The sequence below is a fragment of the Myodes glareolus genome, chromosome 14 (genome assembly GCF_982192425.1).
Source record: "Myodes glareolus chromosome 14, mMyoGla1.1, whole genome shotgun sequence".
NCBI classification, from domain to species: domain Eukaryota; kingdom Metazoa; phylum Chordata; class Mammalia; order Rodentia; family Cricetidae; genus Myodes; species Myodes glareolus.
The window spans coordinates 41,305,334-41,319,316 of NC_142039.1; the positions used below are offsets into that span (position 1 = coordinate 41,305,334).

A 13,983-nucleotide genomic window follows, 5' to 3' on the forward strand; every position below is an offset into this window, starting at 1 on the left:
GAGGAATACACTATACAGGTGTGGTAAAATCATACCTCCATCCTCTTGGAGTCCTGCTCAGGTAGGACTGCAAATTAAATTAAGAGAATAAAAGCACCAAGCATTTAACAGTTTTATTGCTCTTATTCAAAAATAGTAATCGGGCAGTGATGGAGCATGTCTTTAATCCCAGCATTTCGGAGGCAGAGGCAGGCGGATCAAAGTTAACCTGATATACAAAGTGAGTTCCAGGTCAATAAGGGCTACACAGAGAAACTCTGTCTGCAAAACCAATCAAACAAACAAACAAGCAAAAAACCAAAGCAGCAGAATCGACTACCTACAGAATCAGGCAAAGGACCAAGTGCAACGATTTGACAAAGCAAAGGGGTTTCAGCTATTACTTGCACTAATTCTGCCTCTGTTCCTCCTAGTAATAAAAAGGTTTTATTTTGTTCTTTTACTATCTTTCACATCAGAATTTTCACTTTCAAGAAACAATAATAATGTGTTCTTTTGGCACTAGGTGTGTATGTGCGTGTGTATTGCTTTGAGCATACATGATTTAGAGTAGTATATGTTTTAACACCTTCAAGTAGTGGGCCATAAATACGTAATTCTTTGTTAGAAAATTCATACAAAAATATAACTTAGATTAAAATAGTGGTATAGTGCAAGCTGGGTGCAAGCTTGGGAAATCTTTTGGCAAATCTTTTGGCTGAAGAAAGGCAGCATTCCTTGTGTTCCACTCCTTGATCCCCGCCCTGCCGGGGCGGAGCAAAAGATACGTTGGCAGCCTTTTGGTCTCCGCCCACTTGATGTTGAGGTTCTCAACCAGGTCCGATAGAAGCCTATAATAAGCCACCATCGGCTTTTGCTGTTCACTTGTTCGTTTGGACCAAGTTTCTAGATATGTCTGGCCGAGGAAAGGGCGGTAAAGGCCTGGGCAAAGGCGGCGCCAAGCGCCACCGCAAGGTCCTGCGCGACAACATCCAAGGCATCACCAAGCCCGCCATCCGCCGCCTGGCCCGCCGTGGAGGAGTCAAGCGCATCTCCGGCCTCATCTACGAGGAGACCCGCGGGGTGCTGAAGGTGTTCCTGGAGAACGTGATCCGCGACGCGGTCACCTACACGGAGCACGCCAAGCGCAAGACCGTCACCGCCATGGACGTGGTCTACGCGCTCAAGCGCCAGGGCCGCACCCTCTACGGCTTCGGAGGTTAAGCTCTTGCTGCGTTTTTCTCCACTGTCGCAAAAGGTCCTTTTCAGGGCCACCCACTTGGTCCTTAAAAAGCTGTACATTTCATGTCTACCATTGTTATCGTATGCCTAATTTGTGCTTCCTAGGCAGTCTCTGTTCTCTAACTTGCGTTAAACAGCTCTTTTGTATTAGCTGTGAGCCGTTGTTTGGGAATCTTTCACCCCTTGCGCCAGATTTATGCTAAAAAGATACTAAGGTTTCTTTAAAGGTAGGATCCTACACTTAAATATTTTATCAGTCTGGGGCACATGTAGTCAGTCCCTTTCGAAATTCTGGTCACAAAGTTTCACACCAGCAGTTTGGATGTTTTCGTCATGGGAAGTCCTAACCTTTAAGGAGCTCTCAGGGATCCAAAGGAGGTGGGCTTATAGCTTAGTCTCAAGTATCAATAACAATCATTAAGGTGATTTGTAATTCAGCTTCAGAAAGTAAACCAGGGTTGGCAAACTCCAGAAAGCTATTTCCTTTCTCAGTGGGTTCAAGGTCAGGTTGGACAGCCTTTAAAAGCCTATATTGGGGATAAATACGTTTTAAAACATTTTGCACCACCAGGGCCTCATTTCAATCACCCATTACCACTACCTGAATAAAGAACCTTCGGGTGGTGCCCACACTGAAAAAGCATCCACAATCCATTCAACTGGTGGAAAAACGACTTAAGAAACAGGACACAGAGAAGCCCTGTCTGCAAATAAAACCGAAAGAGAGAGGAGAGGGAAGGGGGAAGAAGGGGAAGAAAAGCAACAGACCCAAGTGATCCTGGAGGTTTTAAACAGAATTAAGAGTAAAATTTGAGATGAGACATTTAAGGTGTAAAGGAAACCTTAGGTCCTATCAACATATAGTCTGGTGGTAGTTTTTCTGTTTCTTTAGTTGGGTTTTTTTGTGTGTTTGTTTTGGTGTGTGTGTGTGTGTGTGTGTGTGTGTGTGTGTGTGTGTGTGTGTGTGTGTGTATTGCAGAAAAATCAGTGAGATTTGACTATCAGAAGATAGAAAGGAAATAGTGGTACAAACAGTACTGATATTTATGTGATGTTTTCCTTGACCACCCCTTCCAAGCAGTGCATGTAAATAAACACTGACATAAAACCTATGTCGTTTCTATGAGTAATGTAGAGATCACAGAGAATATAATGTATGCATACAGGTTGCTTGTTTATGCCACTATGCCACCATATACAGGGCTTCAGCATCTTCGTACAGTCTTTGAATGTCCCCCCGTGAGTTTTGACAGTAGACTAAATAGCAAAACTAAATGAGACTAATGATGTAGAACATAATGTAATGCAACATTATCTGTAAAGTGAACAGGTAGAGACAGGACAGTTTCAGCAGAAGAAACAACCTATGAGCTATATCCACTGTCCCCCAGCACTCCAGAAACGGATGGAGAAGGACCTCAGATCTGAGGCCAGCCTGTGCCCTGTGGAACGTGGAGAGATTCAGAAATGAGATTGTATTATGTGTATTGCATACTCTGTCTCAGTTCTTAGACCTTTTTATCATTCTTGGAGCTGCAGCTTTGTCAACTAATGTGTTCTGTAAAATACTTTTATTTATTCAATAGAATTCCATGCCCCAGCTGGGAAGCCAGGTTCATCCCGTAGCAGCGCAAAAATTGATAATAGTGGTCGCTTCTAGTCATTTCTCAGCACACCAGTAGGAATATGATTTGTAAAGATATTGAATCTACTCTCTGCTCAGAATATTTTGCTGAACTACCGTACTAGTCACAATTCCTTAAAAACACAGTTCTCAGGCTGGGCAGTGGTGGCGCATGCCTTTAATCCCAGCACTCGGGAGGCAGAGGCAGGCAGATCTCTGTGAATTCGAGGCCAACTTGGTCTACAAGAGCTAGTTCCAGGACAGTCACCAAAAGCTACAAAGAAACCCTGTCTCGAAAATCAAAAAAAGAAAAAAAAAAAAAGATTTTCCAAACCTCAGGTTGTCAAAATAAATAAACAACAACAACAAAAAAAAAAACCCCACAGTTCTCACTTCAAATAGAGTAAGAGATAGTTTAAGTTTACTTGGGAGCCCAATAGGAGTGACCATGGTCCAGGAACAGAGGCTTAAATTACCCCAAACTCTATGTTCCCATGTAGAAGAAGTTTCATGAAAGTATTATAGTTACAAAGAAAGGTCATTTATTAGGACACTTTTTTGAATATATTGGTGGAATCATTACATAAGCGGTCATAGCCAAGGAACGAAATCTCAGCCAGTGGCCTCATATGCTGTCTGATGACTCACCCTTTTCGTTGGTACAAGCTAGACTTTATTAATACACTTCCAGAAGCTTTCATCTGTTAGTTATAGGATGAGGAGTGCACAGCACAGAAATTGGCAATAACTATTCAGAGAGCTAAAGACTGCTCCAAATAAATTGTAATTGGGTTTTGAATACAAAACATTCCATCCGCTCAACATCATTGAAAGTCGAATCACTGTCAGCCTTTGCGGATACTTCTTTCCAGGAATTGTCGTTCACACAGTCCTTAATTCAATACCTAACTCTTTAAGAGTGACCATATGGGGGTTTTATTTAATGTGATATGTATAATAATATTCTTAGTATGTGTGTATAAGTATGTATGTCGGTATGTCCCCCTTCGCTAGGATATAATGCCAAGACAGTGTGGACTTCGTTGTGTCCTCATGACTATAGCATCTAGAACAACCCTGCTATCTCACAATTTGTCTACAGATTGTTATTTATGCTTTCTTTTGTCTTTTATTTTAAAGTTATTTTTCTTTTATTGTATGGATATTTTGTCTGCATTATGTCTGTGCACCACTTTTATGCTGGGTGCCCAGAGTACAGAAGAGGGAATTGGATTTCCTGGGATTGCAGTTATAGGATATTGTTGCAGCATGATTAATAAAAACCCAAAGACAGATATTGGGATTCAACCTGAAGATCAGAAAAGAAAAACAGCCAGCCATGGGTTGTACCTCAGTCCGAAATGGCGATCCTGCCTCCAGGAATCCTCAGAATGAGACTGTGTGAGAGCTGTCTCCTCCCATCTATGATCCCCTCTAGTGCTGGGATTAAAGGCCTGCATCACTACTGCCCGGTTTCTATGGCAAACGAGTGTGGCCATACTACTGGGATTAAAGGTGTGCCACCTCTGCCTGGTCTGTAAGGCGGCTGTTTTACTCTCTGATCTTCAGGCAACCTTTATTTATTAAACTACAAATGAAATATATCACTGGATTTCCCCTTTTTGTCTAAAATAAAAGGGGCTATAGCTAATATAAGAAAAATATATACAATAAGTACAATGACTATTTATAATATATACAGGCAACAAATACATCAACAATGTCTAGTCCATTTGTATTTGACAAATTCAGAGAAAATACTCCATAGCTAGCCTATACTAGTGACTCCAAAGTCTTGTACCTAATCTACGTTTTATCATAACTTGCTTTTTGTGTCAGATAAATAAGGAAAACTATAGCTATCCAGTCTTCAACTCCTTCAGAGATCCAAGAAGGAAATCATAACTGATAAGAAGGAAGTATGAGCAAGCGACTTCCAAAAAAATGTGAGAAATGACAAAAACAGCTGGCTTCCTGGACAGTCACCCAAAGTTCCTCTATAACGTTGGGGCATCCATCTTCGGCCTACAGGCCCAGCATATCTAACAGACTTTTCTGTGAAGCAGGATGTTCTGAAGGGCTGTCCCTTCTTGTCTTGACATTTGGCAGTCACTCTCTTTTGTGTTCTGCTTGCTTGTCCAATTAGGACAGCATACTGTCAGCAGTCGAGGAGGGGCATTTTCTTGCCCAGTGGCTTACTTTTGCCACAAAGAAAGTAAGCTCCATGTGGAGTTGCTTCGATGCCCATTATTTTCTCTGAAGTAGATTGGTGCTGCCAGCAGCAAGCATGTCTCATTGTGATGAAAAAAAAAAGAGCCTATGTTATTCGAACATTTTAAATGCCATATTCTGTAGACCTCTGAAGTGTTTGAAGATGGCCTACCTAAAACATAACTTTGTTTGACCTTGAAAACATTCCTAATATGCCTACAAGTTCAATTGTAATAGGTGACTAATTACTAACCTGAATTTCCTTATTATCCTAAACAGTTGGCAATAATAACTTTCAAAGACTAGACATTTGCATTATATTGTTAAAAGAGCTGCATAGGTACAATACATTGAACAAGATTAGAAATGTATACACAGTATGTTTTAACAAATTAATCTATTTGTATCAATACACAAAATTTGTATGCAATATACAAGAGTCCAATCTAATATAAAACATTTAAAACTAGTAGTGGCTTTTTAAAAGTAGATTCAATAATCTACCTTTTTATCTTATCATTTCTATGCCCTCCCCTTTTTCTTTTCAGAGTAGATTCAATAATCTACCCTTCTATCCTATCCTATCTATGCTCCCCCCTTTTTTCCTTTCTTTTCAAAAAAAGAACTTAGAATCTAATCTCCTTTGTTTAACTTTTTTCCTGGCCATTACCAACAACTTGTAGCCACCCTCCCCTCCAAATAATGACAAATATCCATAATCCACTGAATGACCCAACACCAACCACCGCACCCTCTGGGGAACATGGACGTCGTATTCTTAAATTTACTTCCTGCTGTCTGTGGGCGATGGTATCTTTAGGGGATCCTGAAAAGAAACATGTGGGGGTTAACTGTCAAGTCCCGGGAGATGTATTTTTGTTGTTGTGTCTATGCGTAATAGGGAAGTGCAAAGCTTGTTTCAAATCCCGGGTAGAGCAGTCTGTGAGGTTGGATCATCTCAGCTAGCCACCTCGAAATTATTCTAAGCAGTTTGTAGCCCAAAGCTATCAGTTGAATGGTATCATATGAACCAGGTGGAAGCGTTGTGGGGCCCCATCTTCTTCCTGGAGGACTTCAGAAATCAGTGTAGGAAAATTTATCATTCATTGTGGAAAGCTTAAACATTATTCATATCAAAATGGAAAGTTTGCATTTCAATAGACATATATTCAAAGAATGGTACCATAGAGAAAAAAATAGGTATGGCGAGAAGTAGAATTTTTGAAAGTAGAATTTTGATAACCTTAGTCCCAGTCAGCTTTGATTTTTAGGTGAATTGGAACAACTATCATGCTGAGAAGAAAGGAGATAAGTATGCTTAGGTAGTGAGATTTTACCCTGGTGAGAATATTGGTATCATAAGTCAGATTCTTCTTTGCTTGGTGGTTCTTTCTGGATAGCTATCTTTTCTTCTTTAGGTGTTTAGATGTCCAAGATCTCTTGACTTCTTGAAGATGGATGAGTCTTTTCTATTTTCCTGAAAAGACAAGAACAGAACCCTGCCCCAACCCTTGTGAGATTTCCTTACAACTTGTAGGACTGTCACCTTGTGAATGGGCTCTATCATTTCTCTTTATCAAGAGGTTTCTCCTTTTCAAACAGAATCTTGATTAATTTTGATGATATACATAAATAAAGGTTGCCTGAAGACCAGAGAGTAAAACAGCCGCCCTAGTGAGCTGTACAGACCAGGCCAAGGTGGCACACACCTTTAATCCCAGTAGTATGGCCACACTCGTTTGCCATAGAAACCGGGCAGTAGTGATGCAGGCCTTTAATCCCAGCACTAGAAGGGATCATAGATGGGAGGAGACAACTCTCACACAGTCTCATTCTGAGGATTCCTGGAGGCAGGATCGCCATTTCGGACTGAGGTAGAGATCAAAGCCTGTGGCTGGCTGTTTTTCTTTTCTGATCTTCAGGTTGAATCCCAATATCTGTCTCTGGGTTTTTATTAATCGTGCTACATACAGAGTGTTAGACACCATGTGGGTGTTGGGAATTGAATGCAGGTTCCCTGGAAGAGCGGCAAATGATCCATCTTAACCACTGATCCATCTCTTTTAACCATTGATCCAGTACTCTTTTTGTCTTTTAAAAATTTCATTTTAAATATTTTATAATCATGTGTGTGCCTGCACACACACACACATGCATGCGTGTGCAGTAGCTGGTGTGCACATATCAAAGCACACTTGTGGATTTCAAGAGGATAATTTAGAATTGGACCTAGCACATAGGTCCAGGAGTTTGAAACCAGGTCTTTAGGCTTGGCAGCAACTTTACTCAATGAATCATGTCATTGACTTCTTTTGTCTTGCTATAGAGCAGGTTAGCCTGGAACTTGTAGCCCAGCCTCACCTTAAATTTGTGGTCTTTAAAGTGAACATCAGGAACCCTCAGGCAAATCCCCAGGCCTCCCTCCACTAAGCCCCACTATGATACCTGCACAATTGATTCCTCAATAAGCATGAGACTCCTGTCAATCTTGAGAGTTAACGCAGACTTGCAAATCTAGGACAATATGAACTGACTGAGGAAAAGTGAGAGGTTTCTGTCCTCAGTAGAGGTAGATACCACACCAAGGAGAATATATGCCTATTAGGAACGCTTTGGAAAAAGGTCAGGCCTGCCTTAAAGGCCACCTTGGCTACTGATCTCTCATATAGAGAGCTGCATCTACAGACTACACTTACTGATTGCTCATGAGAACTCGGTCACTGGCCTCAAGGAGCAGCTGGCACATATAATTATAAAATAGCTCCTTGGGAAATTCAGATAGAAGGAATAAAGTGATCAACCACTCTCAAGATACACTGTTCCTGTCTGGACTATGCCTGAAAGCTCCCAGGGTACCTATGGATTCTCATTAGTTTTAAATGAGGCTATGCTGAATATTCCACGGTTGGGTAACAAGAATGGCAAACCAGGGAAAGTCGGACATAGCTAACAGTGACAGGCTAAAGTTCAAATCTGTCCCTTTTAAAAGGGATGCCTAAAATAAAAACCAATAAGAAGAGAAATAAAAAACAAAAACAAGAAGAGACAAAAACTGCTGCCAAGCTGGGTGTGGTGGTAACCAACAACAATCCAACCACTTGGGAGGCTAGGCCAACCCAGGAAGACAAAGTACTGTTCAGTTGGGTTGTGAACCTGAAATTGTAGCAGATATTTCCCAAACTGCCTCTACACCAATGTACAAAATAGGCGAAATACAGGAAACCATTTAAAGAACACATCTGTCTTTACCAAAACTAAGACCCGAAATGGAAGCTATTGTACTTCACACACGATTTGCCCCCGTTTTCAGATGACTAAAAATGTAAATGTGTTTTCATCCCTCACTCTGGCTTTTCTCAAGTTGTTTGGCCGCCCAGGCTTGATGGGGCCGTACTTATTTAAAAGAAAAATGTGGTAAAACTTAGTTTGAAGGTCTCACTGTTCAATTCACTGAACGTATACAAGGAGAAACAAACCAACACGTACTTACAGGAGAAACAATTCCTCAGCCGGTTCTCTACGATCCGGTACGATGTACATAGCATGGCTCAGCATTACAACGCCTTTTCAGAGTAGATGGGCGGCCCTGAGAAGGGCCTTTGGTTATGTAAAAAGGATGCCAAGATTTTTGAGGACCAAGTCGGTGACCCTGAAAAGGGCCTTTTGCGACAGTGGAGAAAAACGCAGCAAGAGCTTAGCCTCCGAAGCCGTAGAGGGTGCGGCCCTGGCGCTTGAGCGCGTAGACCACGTCCATGGCGGTGACGGTCTTGCGCTTGGCGTGCTCCGTGTAGGTGACCGCGTCGCGGATCACGTTCTCCAGGAACACCTTCAGCACCCCGCGGGTCTCCTCGTAGATGAGGCCGGAGATGCGCTTGACTCCTCCACGGCGGGCCAGGCGGCGGATGGCGGGCTTGGTGATGCCTTGGATGTTGTCGCGCAGGACCTTGCGGTGGCGCTTGGCGCCGCCTTTGCCCAGGCCTTTACCGCCCTTGCCGCGACCAGACATAATGGCACAAGTTACAAGAGAGAAGACGTGCCTGATACCTGAGAGCGGGTCCTTATATAGCTGCTTCGCCTTAGTTCCCACCCCCAACAGAACGAAAGCCCGCCGGCGGGAAAGTGACGTCACAAATTCGGCCTCTGAACCTTGCCCAACAGAACCGAAAGCCCGCCAAGCCGGTGGCGGGAAAAATTACGCCACAAAATCCCGCCTTCATGTCTTGGCGATTCAAAATGAAAGCCCGCCGGCGGGAAAATTATTGTATAAACACCACCTCTGACCATTGCCCAACAGTGCCGAAAGCCCGCCAAGCCCGTGGCGGGAGAGTGACGTCACAAACCCCGCCTTTATGCCTTGCCCGTACGAAATGAAAGCCCGCCAAGCCCGTGGCGGGAGAGTGACGTCACAAATCCCGCCTTTATGCCTTGCCCGTGCGAAATGAAAGCCCGCCGGCGGGAAAGTGGCGTTGCAAAGTTGGCTTTTGATCCTTGCCCAGCAGAACCGAAAGCCCGCCAAGCCCGTGGCGGGAAAAGTTACGCCACAAATACCGCCTTTATGCCTTGCCCGTGCAAAATGAAAGCCCGCCAGCAGGAAAAGTGATCAACCACTGCCCTTGAACATTGAGTCAAATTCAGAGTGGTATCAGATTAATGCTTTTAACATACGGTTCCTAGAGGTTCTTTACTAATTATCAGAATAGAGAATCGAGGAGTAGAGCCACTTAAGATTTGGCACACGTTTTATTCTTGAGTTGCTTAGGTGCCAGTACCTAGTTTGAGTTAACGTAATTATTTCTATTCTCATGTTACGACTAAGAGGACGTCCTAAGATATTTCAAGTTTGAATGAGGAAACCGACCTAGCAGTTAAATTGACAAAAGTTTGTCAGATACGGTGAGCGGTAAAAACATTTCTCAGTCCCACAGCTACTTTACTTGAAATTGTGGGTGGCTCTGAAAAGAGCCTTTGGTTGAGATTAAGACGTTAACAATTACGCCCTCTCCCCGCGGATGCGGCGGGCCAGCTGGATGTCCTTGGGCATGATGGTGACTCGCTTGGCGTGGATGGCGCACAGGTTGGTGTCCTCGAACAGACCCACCAGGTAGGCCTCGCAGGCCTCCTGCAGAGCCATGACGGCCGAGCTCTGGAAGCGCAGGTCGGTCTTGAAGTCCTGCGCGATCTCGCGCACCAGCCGCTGGAACGGCAGCTTGCGGATCAGCAGCTCGGTCGACTTCTGGTAGCGCCGGATCTCGCGCAGCGCCACGGTGCCGGGCCGGTAGCGGTGGGGCTTCTTCACGCCGCCGGTGGCCGGGGCGCTCTTGCGGGCAGCCTTGGTGGCTAACTGCTTCCGCGGGGCTTTACCACCGGTGGACTTGCGAGCGGTCTGCTTTGTGCGAGCCATAGCAGCAAGTAAGCACAACGGCCAAAGACTTGACACGGCAATGACTGGCTTAGAACTAATATTTATAGTATAGAAAGCATACTGATTGGATGAAAATACTGTTCACCGGTGACGTTTAAGTCTCTGATTGGTTTACTTTTAAAAACTACAATTGCACAGTTTTTCTGGCAAAGGTTTGCGGCCGCCCTTATCATGTATGTGTGCGTTTTTAAGGAAAATGAAATAAAATTTCGGTCACTGTTAACTTCTCCACCACCTCTGTTGACCAATACAAGACCATTTGATCTTGCTGCCCTTAAAGAATCGAGAATCAACTTGATTAGTTGAAATGTTGAATTAGAGATTCTTATGCGCTGGGCGATGGTCGTCCAGAGTCTACCTTTTGATTGGTTTACTACGTCTTCCTTAATAGCCAGTAAAAAGGCAGATCTTGAATCCTTCATTTGCGTGCGGCATCTCCGTTTCGTCACAAGCTACAGTATAAACAACGGAGTGGAACGTAGAATTAAAATACAGAAATCTGACTCAGGTTATTCTGCGTACTTTTACCATTATATAGCTGAGTTTGTTTAGAAGCTTTGAGTTCTTGCATTTAAATCCAACTCTTGGCCAGAAATCACTCCATGCATGTGAACATTATTCTTTAATAAGCAGTAGTAAAACTGGTCATATAGTAGGTTAGGATTATTTAGTACTTTATATAAGAGAAAGTGCATAAATCCTTCCCAGAGATATTTCGACTTGCATGTGCCGGGATAAGAAGTCATGTCATGGCTTTGCTCTCGAGCTTTCTCAGGTTTGTAGGGGACAGTCCAACCACCTGTTATTAGCACTGTTGATTGGAAATGTGAAATCCGTATAGCAAGCTGATGCTTCTTAAAGCCCTAAAACACTTTAAGTAAAATATAAAAACTAACGTCACATAGTTATTACGTACAGATCAAAAAGATCTGCAACCCGGTTTTCTGTCTACCATGGAAGCAAACAAACCCTGAGTTCTGGAAGCCATCTCTGATACCTCAACTGTCCAACAATTTGGCTTTTGATTGGCTAATTTGCAGAAGCCATTCACCGTTTGAGCTACCTTTTGATAGACATCTACCGTCTGGAGATGCCCCTACTGTGCTTGAATTTCCACCTCAAGCAGCCGTCTAGCGAGGTTTGGGGGTAACTCAAGGGCGTAGAGATCTTGCAGGTGCGTCGGGCCCGAGGGGGCGGGGCTTCCAGGGTTCAAGGGGCGGGCGTTAGCGTGCACCAATCACAGCGCGGCCCTGCTCTATAAATACGCCGAGCGGGGCCTCGTCTTTCTACTTCTTTTCCTGGTTTTGGCAGTAGCTGTGCTATCATCTTCAGCTATCATGTCCGAGACTCCTCCTGTCGCTCAGGCAGCCGCCGCTGCTGCTCCCGAGAAGCCTGCAGCTGCAAAGAAGACCAAGAAGCCCGCCAAGGCTGCAGCAGCTAAGAAGAAGCCTGCTGGCCCCTCGGTGTCCGAGCTCATCGTGCAGGCGGTCTCCACCTCCAAGGAGCGCAGCGGCGTCTCCCTGGCCGCGCTCAAGAAGGCTCTCGCGGCTGCCGGCTACGATGTGGAGAAGAACAACAGCCGCATCAAGCTGGGGCTCAAGAGCCTGGTGAACAAGGGCACCCTGGTGCAGACCAAGGGCACCGGTGCTGCTGGTTCTTTCAAGATCAACAAGAAGGCGGAGGCAAAGTCTAGCACCACCAAGGTCTCCGTGAAGTCGAAGGCGTCGGCTGCGTCTAAGAAACCCAAGAAGACTGCCGGGGCCGCAGCCAAGAAAACTGTTAAGACCCCGAAGAAGCCCAAGAAGCCTGCCGTCTCCAAGAAGCCTTCCAAAAGCCCAAAGAAGCCGAAGGTGGTGAAGGCCAAGAAGGTGGCCAAGAGCCCTGCTAAGGCGAAGGCCGTGAAACCCAAGGCTGCCAAGGCAAAAGTGACGAAGCCGAAGGCTGCAGCTAAGCCCAAGAAGGCTGCACCTAAGAAAAAGTGAACAGTTCGGTTGGAGGCTTCTTCAGTAACCCAACGGCTCTTTTCAGAGCCACCTACATAACTTAAAAGAGCTTGGCACTCACTTCCAACTTGTCTGGTACAAACTAGGCTACTTGTTAGGAACTTCTGAGTTGTACACCTGGTTGACTTAGGCAGCTAAGGGCTTTTTCCCCCCACAGAATAGATCATAGCTTATTTGCCTTACCTGATATTTAAACCCAGGGAGGGTAATCAGACGTTCCCCTTTCCAGGTAAGTCCTGCCCCTTAAACATGAGACCCAACAACGCTCTATAGTACGTTGTGTGACATGGGGCATAGAACAATTTTGTAAGTCCAGTGGGATTGGTGACTATGAAGGGAGCAATACATAGGCTGTCACTCAAGTGCCAGGATTAAACGCTTGCGTCACTACCTCCCGGTGGTACTAAAGCCCTTAAAGCTGTCTATCTGCCAAGAACTGGAAACTGTCACAGGCAGGCAGCACTTTAAGCCTTTTGGAGATTTTTGATTCCCGCTGGTGCTCTTGAACTGATTTTCCTGCCTCCTGAGTACTAGGGTTACTCCCAACCCCTACCCCCCTAACTCAGTCTTTTACTGGACTCCCCTACTCAGCCTTGTACTTACCCTGAGCCATGTTTCTGGCCCTGAATTTAGTTGGGTTTTTTTGTTTTAATACATTTGGTCATAAACAATAATGATTGATTCACCTTTCACTTAAGGGTCAATTTACTTCAAAGTGATATACGCACATTTAGACATTTTGTTTTCCTTCAACAAAACTTTAGAAAGCCAATTAGTCGACAACAGACAGGCCTTTTATCTCAAGCACATGGGAAGTTGAAGCTAAAGAATACTGAATTAAAGCCAGCCTAGGCAGCACAGTCAGAGGCTGTACTAAAACAAGTTCAGGGACGATTTGGTTGGGTTTTGTTTGTTTGTTTTGTTTTCAACCAAAAAGAAGTTGTTTTATTTTTAATAAAGTCTCACACAAAGTATTAACCATTTGTTAATCTGTTGGTTGGCACTAAACTGATCATGATGCAACAAACAGGACTCCATACTGCTAAATATAAAGTATGTCTGACATTTTTAGTAAATGATTTATTCTGAGGACAGCTCAACTTCCAGAAGTGTGTCAGTTTCAGCTTCCCCTTCTGAGTGTGAGCTCATTAACTTATACAGCTTTTAAAGGATGTAGAATAATTTCCGTTATTTTAATGCAAAATTTCTTGGCTACTAGCATCAACTTTCTTTGGTGGCTACTTTAGTACTCCTGGGAATTGCTTGTTTCTATTTCTTGCTCATTGTTTCAGAGTGGTCTGTTTTCTTGTTCCATTATGAGTTTGTTTTAGATGCACATTTCTTTTTATGTGTTAGTATTTTTTCATATATATATATATATATATATATATATATGTGTGTGTGTGTGTGTGTGTGTGTGTGTGTGTGTGTGTGTGCAATCAGAGTTACACATGATTAGGAGCCACCATGTGGATGTGGGGAACAAACCACCAAGGGTTTGT

The 13,983-nt window shown here is 43.9% G+C and overlaps 4 protein-coding genes across 4 annotated transcripts; 2 read left to right on the plus strand and 2 right to left on the minus strand.

Annotated features, from left to right (window-relative positions):
• Window positions 1-852: 852 nt before the first annotated feature.
• Window positions 853-1,378, plus strand: LOC146891997 (histone H4). Its single transcript, XM_085699305.2, has one exon. The coding sequence runs from the start codon at window positions 892-894 to the stop codon at window positions 1,201-1,203; it is 312 nt and encodes a 103-aa protein (XP_085555431.1). The 5' UTR covers window positions 853-891; the 3' UTR covers window positions 1,204-1,378.
• A 1,986-nt stretch (window positions 1,379-3,364) lies between these two features.
• LOC125396273 (histone H4) lies at window positions 3,365-9,364 on the minus strand. The gene is made up of 2 exons (XM_085699304.2): window positions 8,547-9,364; window positions 3,365-6,555 (listed from the first exon to the last, which is right to left on the minus strand). The coding sequence occupies exon 1, from the start codon at window positions 9,060-9,062 to the stop codon at window positions 8,751-8,753; it is 312 nt and encodes a 103-aa protein (XP_085555430.1). The 5' UTR covers window positions 9,063-9,364; the 3' UTR covers window positions 3,365-6,555; window positions 8,547-8,750.
• Window positions 9,365-9,777: 413 nt separating this feature from the next.
• Window positions 9,778-10,914, minus strand: LOC125396272 (histone H3.1). Its single transcript, XM_048428126.3, has one exon. The coding sequence runs from the start codon at window positions 10,455-10,457 to the stop codon at window positions 10,047-10,049; it is 411 nt and encodes a 136-aa protein (XP_048284083.1). The 5' UTR covers window positions 10,458-10,914; the 3' UTR covers window positions 9,778-10,046.
• Window positions 10,915-11,788: 874 nt separating this feature from the next.
• Window positions 11,789-13,453, plus strand: H1-1 (H1.1 linker histone, cluster member). The gene has a single exon (XM_048428061.3). The coding sequence runs from the start codon at window positions 11,816-11,818 to the stop codon at window positions 12,458-12,460; it is 645 nt and encodes a 214-aa protein (XP_048284018.2). The 5' UTR covers window positions 11,789-11,815; the 3' UTR covers window positions 12,461-13,453.
• The last annotated feature ends 530 nt before the right edge of the window (window positions 13,454-13,983 follow it).

Excerpts from the sequence above, each read along its gene's own strand:
- LOC146891997 (XM_085699305.2), top strand. The coding sequence starts at position 892 with ATGTCTGGCCGAGGAAAGGGCGGTAAAGGCCTGGGCAAAGGCGGCGCC.
- LOC125396273 (XM_085699304.2), bottom strand. The coding sequence starts at position 9,062 with ATGTCTGGTCGCGGCAAGGGCGGTAAAGGCCTGGGCAAAGGCGGCGCC.
- LOC125396272 (XM_048428126.3), bottom strand. The coding sequence starts at position 10,457 with ATGGCTCGCACAAAGCAGACCGCTCGCAAGTCCACCGGTGGTAAAGCC.
- H1-1 (XM_048428061.3), top strand. The coding sequence starts at position 11,816 with ATGTCCGAGACTCCTCCTGTCGCTCAGGCAGCCGCCGCTGCTGCTCCC.